We start from the raw sequence: 15,596 nt of genomic DNA on the forward strand, positions 1-15,596 counted from the left end.
CCTGACGCTTGTGGATGCCGGATGCCTTTGGATGTCTGATGCTTGTGGAGGGCTGACGCTTGTGGATGTCTGATGCCTGATGCCTTTGGATGTCTGATGCTTATGGAGGGCTGACGCTTGTGGATGTCTGATGCCTGATGTTTGTGTATGCCTGACGCTTGTGAATGTCTGATGTTTGTGGATGCCTGATGCTTGTGGATGCCTGATGCTTGTGGATGTCTGATGTTTGTGGATGTTTGATGTTTGTGGATGTCTGATGCTTGTGGATGTCTGATGCTTGTGGATGTCTTTTGCTTGTTGAGGCCTGATGCTTGTGGATGCTTGTGGATGTCTGGCACTTGTGGATGTCTGATGTTTGTGAATGCTTGAAGCTTGTGCATGCCTGACGCTTGTGCATGCCTTACGCTTGTGCATACCTGACGCTTGTGGATGCCTGACGCGTGTGGATGCCTGACGCGTGTGGATGCCTGACGCGTGTGGATGCCTGACGCTTGTGGATGCCTGACGCTTGTGGATGCCTGACGCTTGTGGATGCCTGATGCCTTTGGATGTCTGATGTTTGTGGATGTCTGATGTTTGTGGATGTCTGATGCTTGTGGATGTCTGATGCTTGTGGATGTCTGATGCTTGTGAATGTCTGTTGCTTGTGGATGTTTGATGCTTGTGATGCTTGATGCTTTTGGATGCCTGACGCTTGTGGATGTCTGATGCTTGTGGATGCCTGATGCTTGTGGATGCCTGATGCTTGTGGATGCCTGATGCTTGTGGATGCCTGATGCTTGTGGACGCCTGATGCTTGTGGATGTCTGATGCTCCTGGTTGTCTGATGCTCCTGGTTGTCTGACGTCTGATGCTTGTGGATGCCTGATGCATGTGTATGTCTGATGCTTGTGGACGTCTGATGCTTCTGGATGTTTGTGGATGTCTGATGCTTCTGAATGTCTGATGCTTCTGGATGTCTGATGCCTGATGCTTGTGGATGTCTGATGCTTGTGGATGTCTGATGCTTGTGGATGTCTGTTGATTGTGGATGTGTGACACTTGTGGATGTGTGACACTTGTGGATGTCTGACGTTTGTGAATGCTTGACGCTTGTGCATGCCTGACGCTTGTGGATACCTGACGCTTGTGGATGCCTGACGCTTGTGGATGCCTGATGCCTTTGGATGTCTGATGTCTTTGGATGTCTGATGCTTGTGGATGCCTGACGCTTGTGGATGTCAGACGCTTGTGGATGTCAGACGCTTGTGGATGTCAGATGCTTGTGGATGTCTGATGCTTGTGGATGCCTGATGCTTGTGGATGTCTGATGCTTGTGGATGTCTGATGCTTGTGGATGTCTGATGCTTGTGGATGTCTGTTGCTTGTGGATGTCTGTTGCTTGTGGATGTCTGTTGCTTGTTGATGCCTGATGCTTGTGGATGCGTGTGGATGTCTGACGCTTGTGGATGTCTGATGTTTGTAAAAGCTTGAAGCTTGTGCATGCCTGGCACTTGTGCATGCCGTACGCTTGTGCATACCTGACGCTTGTGGAGGCCTGACGCTTGTGGATGCCTGACGCTTGTGGATGCCTGACGCTTGTGGATGCCTGGCGCTTGTGGATGCCTGACGCTTGTGGATGCCTGATGCCTTTGGATGTCTGAAGCTTGTGGATGGCTGACGCTTGTGGATGTCGGATGCCTGATGTTTGTGGATGTCTGACGCTTGTGGATGCCTGACGCTTGTGGATGCCTGACGCTTGTGGATGCCTGACGCTTGTGGATGGCTGACGCTTGTGGATGGCTGACGCTTGTGGATGGCTGACGCTTGTGGATGGATGGCTGACGCTTGTGGATGGCTGACGCTTGTGGATGGCTGAAGCTTGTGAATGCCTGATACTTGTGCATGCCAGACCCTTTTTGGATACCTGACGCTTGTGGATGTCTGATGGGTGATGCTTGTGGATGCCTAGTCCTTGGACACTACTATGCTGTGTTCCAGTAGCCCATGTTTAGTGAACTCTGTCATTATGCCACCTTTTACACTTCCTTAGCTGAAAATATATGCAAAATCTTTGAAAGCTCGAAATTCATTAAGTTGTAAAGGTTTCCTGCAAACAAATTAAATTGCAAAAGCTAAGAAGTGAGACATCTACCACCTTTGCCTCTGCTTCCCAGCAATATTCCACAAGAGCAATTTCTACCACAGTAGTTTTAGGTCTGTAAACCACAGTACAAGTACAAGTGCTGATCCTGGAACCTTACTCTTAGGGTAGTCTTTTCACTGTTCAGTTTGTCAATAAAATACAGTGCAGATAATGTTTTTCCCAAATATGGCGCAATTGGTTTTACGGTCATCTTTGGCTACTGCTGAGCACAGGCTAGGGGGTACAGGAGAGTAAAATGAATTGCCTAAACGTGGGACGTCAGTTAATTTAATGATCCAGTAAAATACAATGAACTTGTTAAAGCTGCAGAATATCTTAGGTGTTCAGCAAAAAATGCCTCATCCCAGGCCCAATCAGAAAGGCAGACACTGCTAACAAGGACTGGCAAAGACAATAGGTCTGCCTGTTTTAATTTACGCATATGTTTTAGTTATGTGATACGTCTAGCTGCAACAGACAGCTCAAAAGAGCATTCAAATACAGCGCAAGTGGCACGTTTGATGCACACGATTTTAGTTAACAGGTAACTATGCCCCAAATTACATAGCAGCAGCCTGTGGTGTGAGAGACAAATGTTGGGGTGAGGAGGAGGGAGGGGGGAGAGAGTGCACTGCAGAGGAAGAGGCTGAAGGTGGGAGGGCGGGTGAGATAGCGAAAGGGTGAGAGAAGAGGCATTGCACAGAGGGGGCGGGGGAGAGCATTCCTTTGAAGTGTGAAGCTCTCGGCATTGCTATGGCAGCAAACGGCAAGCGCGTGCACGGGCTCATGCACTCGGCGTAATCCGCCTGGTTCAGCTTTCCTGTTTCACCTCTATATGTCTCGACATCTGCAATGCCAGAGGCATTGGCAGAGGTCGAGACCTAAAAAGGGATGAGCAGAGTACAGGCTCAAAGTATAAGGTTGCACTAGCTAAATAGATACAGATGTAGGATGTAGTGTCCTGGGAAGAACAGCTGTAGGTGAATGATGACTGTAAGTTATATGTTTGTTGTCTCTTGCTGCTCCTAGACATCAATGATGAGAAATACACGTGGTCAGATCGATTTACTGACCGATTCCAGTTGGTGGTTGCACCCGTGTGGTGCATTCTATTTTATTTTTTATTTTCTGTCTTCTTGGTCGATGTGTTGTCCTCTTTTGTCTTTCCAAATTTACTGGTATTTGTTGATCAGTGATTGAGATTTACTGATAGGAGTACTTTAAACACAGGATGCTGATGGAACTCCATAAAGTTTGGGAATATCATAACTGTCTGTATTAGGTAGCGAATTGTGGAAAAGCATGATGACAAGTCATTGTAAGGTTTTTGGTCATTGCCTTTATTGAAAATCTAAGTATGCAGATAAATTGGAATGTATCATGCAGAATAACAACTAGCTACGAGCGCCAATGCAATCTGAAAAAATCCTTTAAAAGATCAGCGGCCAGATTAGTAGGCTAACATCTCGAGGGTTTTAATCAGCAGCACAGAGGCAGCAATTGTTAGTAATGGGTACCACAGCTCCAAGGAAACTCCAACCAAAGCCAACAGCAATAAACAAAGGAAGGTTTGACATGTGACAGAAGCCCTTGAAATTACCTTGTTGGAGTCCAGGTGCAGGTGTGTGAGGTTGCTCAGCAGGGGCAGGTCTCGGATGGTCTTCACGTGGTTGTGGGACAAGTTTAGCACAGTCAGACTCTTGCAGGACTCCAAGCCCTTTGTGCTGGTCAGAGCATTGTAATTGAGGTTCAGCACTGCAAGGTTGGGAAGGACACTGACCCCTTCGATGCTGGATCAAGATAAAGGAAAAGATATATTCACGTGAAAGGTTGTCTGCTTGGAAATGGGCAAAAAGGGAATCTGAGGAGGTCACCGAGCATCAATAGAAGAGAGGCATACAGGCATCTACAGAACAAGATCACACAGAATCCATGGCAGTGAGTCAGTGGTTACCTGTGGAAACATTCACCTTATCCGGGGCATTGAGCACCTATAGGGATAGCCATCATACATTCGGATAGAATTCACAGAGCACCTATATTGGAAAACAACAGATATGCATACTAAACTGATTGGCCACCTTTTGGAGCATGAAGCCAAATAACTGAGAATGGGGAATAGTCCCGCCATGTTTCTTTCTTAGAATGTTATGCTTCCTGGCTATTTGCCATTGCAGCCCCTTTCAGACTGCTGATGCGCAACACACATTATTATGGACATGTGAACGCACTGTTACACCGGGTCTTTAAAGATGGAGGATTCAGTCCTTGGTTGCACAAACATATTAACTTTCGTAGATGGCATGGATTAGTGGTTCTGCAAGGCAACCCCCAAGGGTCTAACCAGCTTACTGTAATATTGTGGATAAAGCAGATATTTCCTAGGTCTAGGTCTAGGTCAAGGACTTTGCAAAATGTCACAAAGATTTTTTTATATATTTTTGAAATAATTTTAACTATGCACATTCACTGTGAAGCTGGACGAGCTTCTGCGAATATTGACAGTGCGTGGAGAGTGCAGCAGGTGTAGAGGTGGCGGCGCCTAGATGAGTGAGGGGTAACTACACCCAAAGTATGTCTGTCTTTACTAGCAAGCCAGATCAATTTGTTTAGAACCATTTGTGACCCTAATCATATTAATTGTTTAAAGACTTTTTCAAAGCACAGGGATCTGAGACTGCAATCAGGGTGAGGTGAATGATTGGAGATTTTACATAGTTACATAGTATGGACACTTTAGCACAAATACATAAAGCAGTTAAACAATATAGATATTTAGTTTCCATAATGATCAGATGTAATTACATAGTTGCAAGGCAGTGTTCATAGTAGTATTCCATAGCTATTACTGCTGTATAGCTTATTACCCACAAGAGAAGGATAGCTCTCTAGTGTGCACTTTATGAATTATCTATAAGATTGCAGCAGCCCTCGTTCCCACGGCGGAGCTGGCAAAGGTCCAGTTGTGATATAGGAAAACTGTGAGTGTGGTGGGTGTGGGACATCTAAAAACGTATGAACTCAGAAGGTAGAAAATACTCATTTTATAGGACTGAGATTACGATTCTTTCCTTCCAACCTCAATATAAAGCTATAGGTTGTGCTGTTGTTATGTAGCTTACCTAGCTCCACTGCTTGCTCCTGTTAGGCTTTTTTTTTATGTATGTATGCAAGGTAATGATAATCCTCTTTTGCCCCTTCTGTCCAAAAATGTGCCAAAATGGCTAATCCCTCTCATAATTCAAATTAACCAGGGCCGGCTTTAGGTTTGTGCAAGCTGTTCACCTGCACAGGGCTGCCAAACCCCAGGGGCCGCCACGCCAATATATATCCTTAATATAATAATCCTCCGAGGATGGATACATATTTGCGTGGCAGCCCCAGTGGCAGGGATTTGGCGGCCTCCGGCTCTGATCCACTTCCAAACACCCTGACCCCCTTCCTGAACTCCGGGGGGCTCCTCCCCGCCCGGACCCCCTCTTCCGGGGCCCCCTACCTACGCTCCCTGCCCAGGGCCGCCATGAGCCTAGAGCTGCCCCTGAATTAACATTTCATAAATCATCTTTTATGTGTGTTGCCCGATACTGAACTCAGTATTTAAAGCGGTCTGACCTGGGTCTAAAACTGGGAGAACAGTAGTTTCAATGCTCACATAGTTCAACATGAAAGGCATCTTTGCTTTGAGCCCAGCAGCATGACGCTGGTTGTAGCTGAGGCTCAGCCTAGTTCGAACAGTCATGGTAAAAAAGGTTAGCAGAGCAGACTAGAACCTACTTGCCCAGCGCGTTGAGGGAGGCGTCCAGCTCGGACAGGTTCTTGAAAGGGAGCAGGCTGCCAGCCTTCAGCTCCTCCAGCTCGTTCAATGAAAGGTCCAGCTTCACAACCCTGGAGAGTGGTGGAGAAGAGAGAAGCTATCACACTGGCAGTCCAGCTGCTCACAGGATTGACATTTTAGTGAGGTGTGGAGTGGTGTCAGTATGTGGTGCAGTGGGATAGAAGATTGATTCCCTGGGGTCACGCACCAATGCAACCTTAAAAGTCTAAGTATCCATTGGACACACCTACCAATAATTCCCACGGCTTGTCACATGTTTAACTCAAGTAGGAAGTCCATATACACCACATTGTTGCATATACTGCATTGGCATCCGTTTCTGGATTAGTCCCATGCATCTGTAAGAACACCGCTCTCATCTGTTTTATAGGTCCACGTGGGCCACATAAAGGGACAGACAGGTTTATGGGAGGGCTGGACTGGATGCCATAATCATCCTTGGCAAAAATGTTCAAATATACACTACACCGCAAGACTAGACTAAAGGAGTCAACATGGGCTTTTCAGGTTGGGTCATGGCTACCCATGCAGCTCTGAAGGCAGCACCCTAGCCTGCTGTCTACCGGGGAAAGGTGAGTGGTAAATGGCCAGTCCGGCTACACCTCTGAGGATTTCAATGATATCTTCTGGCACATGAGTGGCTTTTTAGGGCATGTGCTGGACTCAATCTCAGCCTTGTTGTCAGGCTCGCTGTGGGGGATTCTCCTCAAATGCCCCTCAGCCTAATCCTCTTTGATCACATCCATAACCAATGCAAAATTCTACAGCCTACCAGGTGAAAACATATATTGTCCAAGATATACTTAAATGTTATCACATTTTGAGCAATGTTCCTGGCCCAAACAATTTCTCTAACACGTATTAGGCACACAAACACTCACACAAGTGTAACCTATAATATAACTTTTAAGAACTAGGCGAGAATGACCGGAATATGGAAAATGATGCGGAAGTGGGGAGGAAAAAAGAGGGACACCGATTAAAGGCGTGAAAGGGATTGAGAAAGACTAAATGGATAAAATGAAGGGTGAGAGGAGGAGGAGCGACAGAAGAGCTAAGGGTAGGTGAAGGAGAGGTTTGGGAGGTACAATCAGGGAAGAATAGGGGAGAGTAAGGGTGACGAGACGCACGGGGGTAGCAGCCTTTGATGTGCCGGCCGGCCGTGGGCAGTGAATAATTAGGGGAGAAGAAATGCCAGCCTGAGGCAGAGCGCACGCTGGGGGAAGCTTCAGATGCATTTTAAGCCCCATTCGTGAAACATTGCACTAATGCACGTGTGTAAGGCGCGTGTGAGGTAGCAGGGATACACAAAGCAAAAAAAGTATAAATGCAGTAAGGGTAATTCATTCAAAATTAGTAGAACTTTACTGGTAGGTGACATCAGGTGAGTTTGTGCCATGGGTATGATTGCATGTACATATTATACAAGTGCCCAGTAAAAGTTTAAAGGGCAATGTCATAAGAGTGAAACTGAGCTCACTCACAGTTATAACTTCGTGGCTTTTATGCATTTCTCACACTTATTAGTGCATACAAGACTTTGAAATATCCACTGTAAGAAGACATCGACTTCCATATTATTGACAAATTAAACAGAAGAGGAGGAGGAATATCGGCATTACCCTGTGACGTATGCCTTGTCGGGAAGAGTGGCCATATCATTAAAAGAAATATTGGAAAGGGGGCGGGGGTAATAATATTGACACAAGTTTAAAAAGTGAATCATGAGGAATACATATGCCTGTGTTAAGAAGCGGGCAGAGGTCAGACATGCTGAGCAAAATCCGGGCCTTCAAGAGGTATATATTTACTAAGCATTGCGTGGGTGCTGGCGGGTGCTTTAGTAAATATACCCCTAGGTGCAAACTGCGAGGCACCGGCTGTAGTGTCTAGCTGGAGAGACAAAAACATGAACACAGCGTGGTGTTGAGTACAACAGAGTGGGGAGTTGATCTGTTACTAGCAAATAGGACTGAGAGGGAAGAAAGGGGGAAAGACAGAAATAAAGCTTGATAGGAAGAAGTGAAGTGTGAACGGCTGAGAAGAGGAAAAGAAGGCAGAAGGCTAATGGGAGGAAAGGAGAGAGAAGGACCGAGGAAGAAAACTGAAGGAGACAGAGGAAAGGAAACGAGTAAATTCTGAACTAGGAACAGAGCATAAGAAAAATAAAGCAGCAAAAAAAAACAAGAACGAAAGACAGGCCAAAGCAGGGTGAAGGATTGGAGCATGAAACAAAAGGCGAGTGTGTTATGTAGCGCTTTTTGGAGGTAAGGATGAAGGGTGGGGAAAGCCTTCAAGGCAGCCCTGGGAGGGGGGCTGGACACGAAGGAAGGAGAAATGCGAGTCACGGCCTGGCAGCCGTGAAGTGTGAAGCAGTGGGCGGGGAAGCAGATCCCTTTGAAGCTCTCGGAGGCAGGAGCAAATGGTAAAGGGAGGAGAAATGCTGCTGGAAGGCTCGGGCAAGCTCGTGCACGAGAACATGCACTTCTAGAAATCCGCTGGTTTAGCTTTTTGGTTTCACCCCAATAGGTCTCTCTACGAGACCTAAAAAGGGGGGGGGGCGAAGCACACTTTCAAATTCTGTATCTGTGAGGGAGGCAGGTAGGTGTTTAAAAAGGAGGGTGCTTGGGTGAGTGATGCTAGGAATGGGCACACATGGTTGGGCTGTGGATTCACAGTGGGCCTGGAAAAAATACACATCCAGTATGCCAGCTGGTGCATGAATTACCTCTCTGGAAATTGTGTGACCGGAAACTGCTGCCTGCAAAAAAAAACACAAGAATTAAAAAAGCAGACCAACAAATAATAACAAAAGCGAAATATAAATGCATTTCCTTGTATAGGACAGACTACAAAATGAATCACCAGTATTTCCAGATCAATACTTTAATCCAAAGACCCTAGGGCTTGGGGTGACACAGACAGCGGCTGAGAATCCACAGATGGGTTCTTTGTTGAAATATCAGGTTACTGTGAATGAAGAAGGCTCCCACCAATAGCAGTATCAGACCCTGCTCACCCCCTTAGCTTATCTCCAGTGGACTCACTCTACCAGCGTGACACCAACCCATGCCATAGGACATCACGCTCGGAGCAGGGAGCTTGAAACAGACTGCTGAGGGGGGGAGGGGGTGCACACAACGATGGACAGTAGCAGGGCATCAAGCAATGGAACAGAACAACACGAAAAGCAATACAAAGGAGTATTTCAAGTTATTAGAGGTTTGGTGAAAATTGTATATGCACAAAGAGCATTTTGGTTTCAAAGGAGACAAGCAGATTCGATGGCTGTAAAGTCACTTACCATGAGTGCGGCAGAAAGAAGCTGTTGTAGAGTTATGAGTGCAGTATACATGGCTTTCAAGGATGCAAGTCAGGTCTTGGTCAAAACTCCAGAAAGAACTGAGTAGTGATGGCTTTATTTTTCGGCCCTCTAGCGTAAGAATGGTGAGTCTTTTAATTATTTACTAAATCTGCACAAAAGCCTCCTTTTACGGTTTGCTACAATGGACATTGTAGGTGGCGTTTTGCCAGCCAGGTGAACAATCTTACATTTCACGCTAGCTTCTTGAGGACTGGGGTGTTTGAGTGAAACCTGCATTTCACGCAGCTCGAAGGGCGCATATGGGAGTAGGACATGGGATCAGGGGGCACATCTGCTTTACAGGAACTTGCCTGTGTCCGGTGGCAAGTGTTCAATGCACAGTAGTGTGGATCTGTAGACTTCAGATGGGACCTTTCATGTGATCTTTCCCAAACGATAACGTTGTAAGTTTGATGACCCCGGCCGTGACCCGAGTGAAACGCAGCTACATATGAAGGAGATGAGTCAATGCATGGATGATCACAAAAGAATTATCTTCCTACAGGAAATTACTGGGTATGCTTTGCATGGAGCTATTTAGTTGTTTTTTTTCCTTTCTTGGTTAGCATTTGATACACAAAAGTATCCATTTAGTAAGACTTTACAACGTGCAGGGTTTGCTGAATATTGGTAAAGAAATGACTTTGAGATAGGTTTAATAATTATGGCAATGCAGACTTTGAGATTGCTTCTACATCTCGAGGTCAGTGCATATCTACTAATCCCCCTTTATTAGTCTTTGTTCCATATGAATGCTGCATGTCCTTTTTTGACCATCACACTCTACGAGGGCCAAACAACATGGAAAAAACAATTGGCTTGGCAGTGGTGATCAATTTTAACAGTACCAGCCTAAAATGTATTGCTCTGGAGAGTATAATAGGTAAAAAAAAAAAATGAGAATGTCTACCTGAGCTTAGAAATAATTTCACAGTTAGTTTTTGAGGAACAGATTGAGGATATGGCTTATCATGTGCTTAAAACACAGGTACTACAAGTAACATCCACGTAGCCTCTTAGGTAGAACTGCCAGCAAAACTACCGATTTAACAATCATTCAGTCAGGTATGGCATTTATCTGGATATTAGATCACTAACTCATTACCTTCAAGAACCCATGGTAAGAGCTCAGTAGGTTCATGCTCTTGAAACTTGTGTATAGAAGATCACAGGTTCGAATTCCATCCTGGTCGACTTAGGATGTATTCCACCAAAAGTATACACAATCAGTATTGTTACGCCAGATAAAAGGATTTCCTATTGTTAAAATAATCTACTGTGACGTGTGTGCTATAAAATGCACCTATTATTACTTCCATTTTATAATGTTTGTGAGCACGTGCAATCAATGATATCTATCAAACACCTCTCACTGGAAGGAATTGCACTGCAGATAATCCCAAGATACATTTGGGGATAACATTTGCTAGCCCTGTCTGTTCTCTTGGGCACATTTAAAACAAACAAAGACAACTACATGAACAATATATATCACCTGTGAGTCGATGGTCCAAATTCAAAGCCAAAGGTCAGGTCCTTAAGTCTCGACATCTTCATCGTGATGCAGTAATGCGGCCCGGCCCGCCTGATGCTCCAAGTGAGGGGAAATGTGTCGACGATGGTGGCCCGGTCCTCCACAAACTGACGCTCTATCTTCTTCTCCATGGTACCAAAGCTAGGAAACAGGAGAGAAAATGGCGCATTTGATACCAGTGCTATGGGACTTAAACCTGGCCTTGGAGCAAACGACTCAACATCCATCTTTACAGACCCAGTTCTTCCCTGGTCAACAAAGCAGCAATCGGTCCAAAGGCAGCTATGCAAGGAAGCAGATAGTAAAGCAAATAAGGTGTTAATGTACCTGCAGAAAGTTTCTGTGTGAAACTTGCAGGTAACGTGCTGGATCAGGGTGGGCTAAAAGGATAACAGGCAAGCTGGGTAAAGAGTACACCTTTTTAAAGTGTCCTAGAGCAATTGAGCTTGTTGTGCGCATATATAACGAGGGAATATTATTTTTATGGCCCTGTTTTTAACTACTAGCCCTCACTATTTGCTGTTCATAGCCATGGGGCAGCATGTCTAGACAAGGGTGAGTCTACCTCGCAACCACCAATCTGGAACACTAGCTAGAACCTCCTTTATAAACTCTTGGTGGCAGCTGGACATCTTTGAAGTAACCACAATTTGGGGCTTGTGGCAGGAATCTGATTTTGAAAACACATACTAAGGCTTTAATGTGTTCTCTGTATATTAAAACACATATCCCTGGCAATCCTGCATGACCTGTCAGCTGCCTTTGACACAGTAAATTGAGGGGCTTCTCCATGTTGGTTTGGGAAACAGACCAGGAGTGCCTACCCAGGTTCTGCAATAGAAGAGCAGTTCCATCCTCCATGATTGTTGATGACAAGCCATGATTGGTTCTTTGTTCTACCTGATGAATACAAAGTTTGGGGAATGTCCCTGGGAGTTGGCTCATCGCCTCCTTCTCGTCAACATGTACGGATGAGGGGACACACCCAAGTTGGAAGTTCCATTGGGACGTGGGCTTCTTAGGGACTATCAAAATTAGGAGGAAAAAATTATTTGACTCGTAGGTCACAAAACATAAATAGAAGCCTAGGAAGTGTCTCCGTTTAATAGGACTGAATACTAGGAAAAGGACAGTGATAACATTGGTGATGTAAGAAACAGAACCTCTTTGCATTCTGTGCCTGAGATGTACTCATAAGACACAAATATGTAAAAGATTGTTGTGTCTTGCAAGACTTCATTACCTTACAGGAGGGCCAACTGAATGTGGAGTGCCCCATGAATGTTGAAACCACAATATTGATGGAATACAATATTGAAGACAGAATATTGAAAATAAAATATTAACTTGTAAGTAATTCTAGATTTTCTATACCTAACGAACAAGTTACTTACCTTCGGTAACACTTTTTCTGGTAGATACAATATCTGCCTGTGGATTCCTCACCTTGTGAATATCCCCCTTGCGTCAGCAACGAATGTCTGACATAATATCGACAGACAGAATATCGATATGCAAAAATATTGGAGCAAAAATATCAACAGCAAAAATATCGGAATCCTATCTTCATTAAGGTAAGTACAAAAATATCGAAAAAATAATATCGAAGTACAAAAATATCGGAATCAAAAATATCGTTTTTTTAAATGTATTAATAATAATGTAAAAATAAATTTAAAATACATATAATTTTACAACTATTAAATACAAATATTAAAACAAAATTAAAACTAATACATATACATTTAAAATAAATAAAACACTTAATAATTTAAAGTAATTTTAATTTTTTTCATGTAATTTATTTGATTTAATGTAATTTTTTTTGTTTTTACCCTGTACGCCTGTACCCCAAAAACCCCAAACTGACCCTGAACCCTAAAAATATCCCTGTACCCCAAAACCCAAAACTGACCCTGAAACCTAAAAATACCCCTTTACCCAAAAACTGAAAACTGACCCTTATCCCTTAAAATACCCCTTTACCCAAAAACTGAAAACTGACCCTGAACCCTAAAAATACCCCTTTACCCAAAAACTGAAAACTGACCCTATTTTTTTTTTTTTTTAAATTTGTTTTTATTGCAGAATTAGAAACCACAGAATACAATTAGTCAACCAGTCCACTCGTGACATCCCCCCCGGTCAATAATAAAACGTACATCGTACACAGCCATTCAGCCCGCATCCCGGAGGCCGGGCGGCGTAATACTCCACTTCAGTAGGAAAACATCACAGTGCGCGTCCCATAGGGACCATGGTTGATATGTCGTTTTACGTATCTGCTTTTACCCCCCCACCCTCAACATTACTATCGTCAGCCATCCCTGTTGTGTAATCAGTGGTACTGTCCCTGTCGGGAGCTACCCCGAGCGCTGTAGGTCTATCATGCCTGGCCGCTCCCCCCAGCCATTCCTCGCTCCGCGCCGCACCCTACCGGTCTACTGAACTCAAGGCGCCCTAGCAGACGATCAGCTATTCGGCTTCCGACCCACCCCAAACTCCCACTAACTTACCCCCCCGAAGCCCCCCCCCCTGGCAACTGCTAAAGGTGTGTGCCTCGTCCCGACGTGTTGGATGGATCCACTACAGCGTAATGTGCAATTCTGTTTGCGTTCGCCCCGCAGTGTCCTCTGGCTTAATCTCCTCCGTCCTCATCCTCCACCAAAGAATCACGCAAAGCCTGCACCACCAACTCCCACGCACACGCTACATCCAAAGCTTTCTCATTCCCAAGCTTAACAGCCTGCCTCACCCGGAGCACACTCTCGCATTCAGACCACCGCAGCAATTCATTCTTCCATCGACGCAGTGACGGCCCACCCCTTGACTTCCAATGCCACGTTATTTCTCTTTGCGCCAGTATCAGACCCAGGTCAATAAATTTGCTCGTCACCTTGGTGTGTTTGGTGTGTGGGAACCAGAGCAACAAGCATCGAATTCCACTTCCCTATCAGTCACCTCGTTTAGAAGGTCCCCCACCTCCGCCCAGTAGGCCTCCAAGTGCGAGCACCCCCAGAGCAGATGATCCATGTCCGCTCCCGGAGATGAACACCGCGGGCATCGGGCGTCCGGCACCTGGAAGTACCGCTGTATCTTCTCGGGGGTTAAGTAGGCCCTATGGAGCACATAGAAATGCACTTGCTGGAAGCGCGCATTTCTCGTGCCTTTCCACGTGCGCCGCAAGATGTGGCCCCACGCCGTGTCCGGAATAGGCCGATCCACACTCTCCTCCCATTTAGCCTTGAGCCCCTGGAGCGGTTCCAGTCCCTCATTCAGCATCCTGTTATGGAGGCACGTCACAGCCTTGAACGTGCCCGCCGCCATTACCACATACTGGCACGCCATAGTCGTGGTCGGTTCCATGAGTCCCCCTTTCCAGTGCTTCTGTATAGCAGCCACCACCGCCGCATGCAGGAGGAACCCCCCGTCGGGCAGCCCGAACTGTTCCCGAAGCGCTTCGAACGGTGCCAGAGTCCCATCGATGTACAGGTCACCCACCACCTGTAGGCCCGCCTCCTCCCAATCCAGCAATGGTGACCAATCTCCCCCGTGCGGCAGTGCCGTCAGCATGCCGATCGGGATCTCCGGTGCATAGGGCCGCGTCGCCTTCGCTCTCCTAAGGCTCCTCTGCCAGCACAGCCGGAGTGTTCGTTCCTCCATAGTGAGGCCCCGTAACTCAAGTCTCTGCTGCATGACAATATAGGACAGCACATGTCGTTGTATCCCCCGGTCTCGGTCCTCCTCCGGACCCCTGAACACCCTAGCCACATTCTGCGTGAGAACCTGCAACTGCGCCGCCAAATAATATAGCTCGAAATCGGGCACAGCCATACCCCCTTCTATCTTGGGGCGAAGTAGCGTGCTCAGCGCCACTCTACGGCGGCCATGCCCCCATAGGAACCCAATAATCATTGTCCTCAGGTCTCTGAAGATCCCTTGAGGAATCCAGATGGGCAATGTCCGGAAGTAGTACAGGAAACGGGGGAGCGCCACCATCTTTAAAAGAGCGATCCTACCCAGAACCGTCAGCGGGAGGGTCGACCAGAAGGACATGCTGCCCCTCAGTGCCCGGACACATCTACCAATGTTGCCCTCCAATAGATCCGCAGCCGCGTGATAGATGCGTACTCCCAGATAGGTGAAGCAAGATGGCTCCCAGACCACCCCCAAATCGCGACCAGGGTGGGGCGACTCCGCTCTCAGCGGAAACACACAGGTCTTCGCCCAGTTGACCTTAAGGCCCGATAGCCGGCCAAACTCCGATAGCAGGTCCATCGCTCCTTCCAGGGCCCGCGCCGTGTCGTCGAGGTACAGGAGCAGGTCATCCGCATATAACGATATATAGTGCAGCTGCCCGCCACTGGCTATCCCCGCGTATCTGTCCCCCGACCTCGCATGGACCGCCAAAGGCTCCATTGCTAGAGCAAACAATAGGGGGGATAGGGAGCACCCCTGTCGCGTGCCCCTTCCCACCGGGTATGCCGCAGACACCAGACCGCCCAAGCGCACCCTCGCCGTCGCCGAGGTATACAAGACCCTCGTCCACCGGCGGAACCCCTCTCCCATGCCAAGCCTCTCTAACACTCCATCCAGGAAAGACCATTCTAAGCTATCAAAGGCCTTCTCGATGTCCACTGACAGGACCGCTGGAGCCCCTTCCCCATCCAAGATGGCGTCCATTATTCCCACCAGGCGGCGAATATTCAGCGCCGTGCTCCTCGTGGGTATAAACCCA

The 15,596-nt window shown here is 46.6% G+C and overlaps 1 protein-coding gene across 1 annotated transcript in view; it reads right to left on the reverse strand.

Moving 5' to 3' along the window:
• The window catches only part of LOC147751046 (uncharacterized), a 417,403-nt gene that overhangs the window by 364,177 nt on the left and 37,630 nt on the right, over positions 1-15,596 (reverse strand). The window contains exons 2-5 of the mRNA XM_086937652.1: positions 10,820-10,999; positions 8,689-8,721; positions 5,900-6,010; positions 3,726-3,915 (exon numbers count right to left, since the gene is read on the reverse strand). Coding sequence (XP_086793778.1) covers positions 3,726-3,915; positions 5,900-6,010; positions 8,689-8,721; positions 10,820-10,989 — 504 coding nt within the window. The 5' untranslated portion in view covers positions 10,990-10,999. The remainder of the gene's footprint in view (positions 1-3,725; positions 3,916-5,899; positions 6,011-8,688; positions 8,722-10,819; positions 11,000-15,596) is intronic.

This window comes from Lissotriton vulgaris, chromosome 1_1 (genome assembly GCF_964263255.1).
Source record: "Lissotriton vulgaris chromosome 1_1, aLisVul1.2, whole genome shotgun sequence".
NCBI classification, from domain to species: Eukaryota; Metazoa; Chordata; class Amphibia; order Caudata; family Salamandridae; genus Lissotriton; species Lissotriton vulgaris.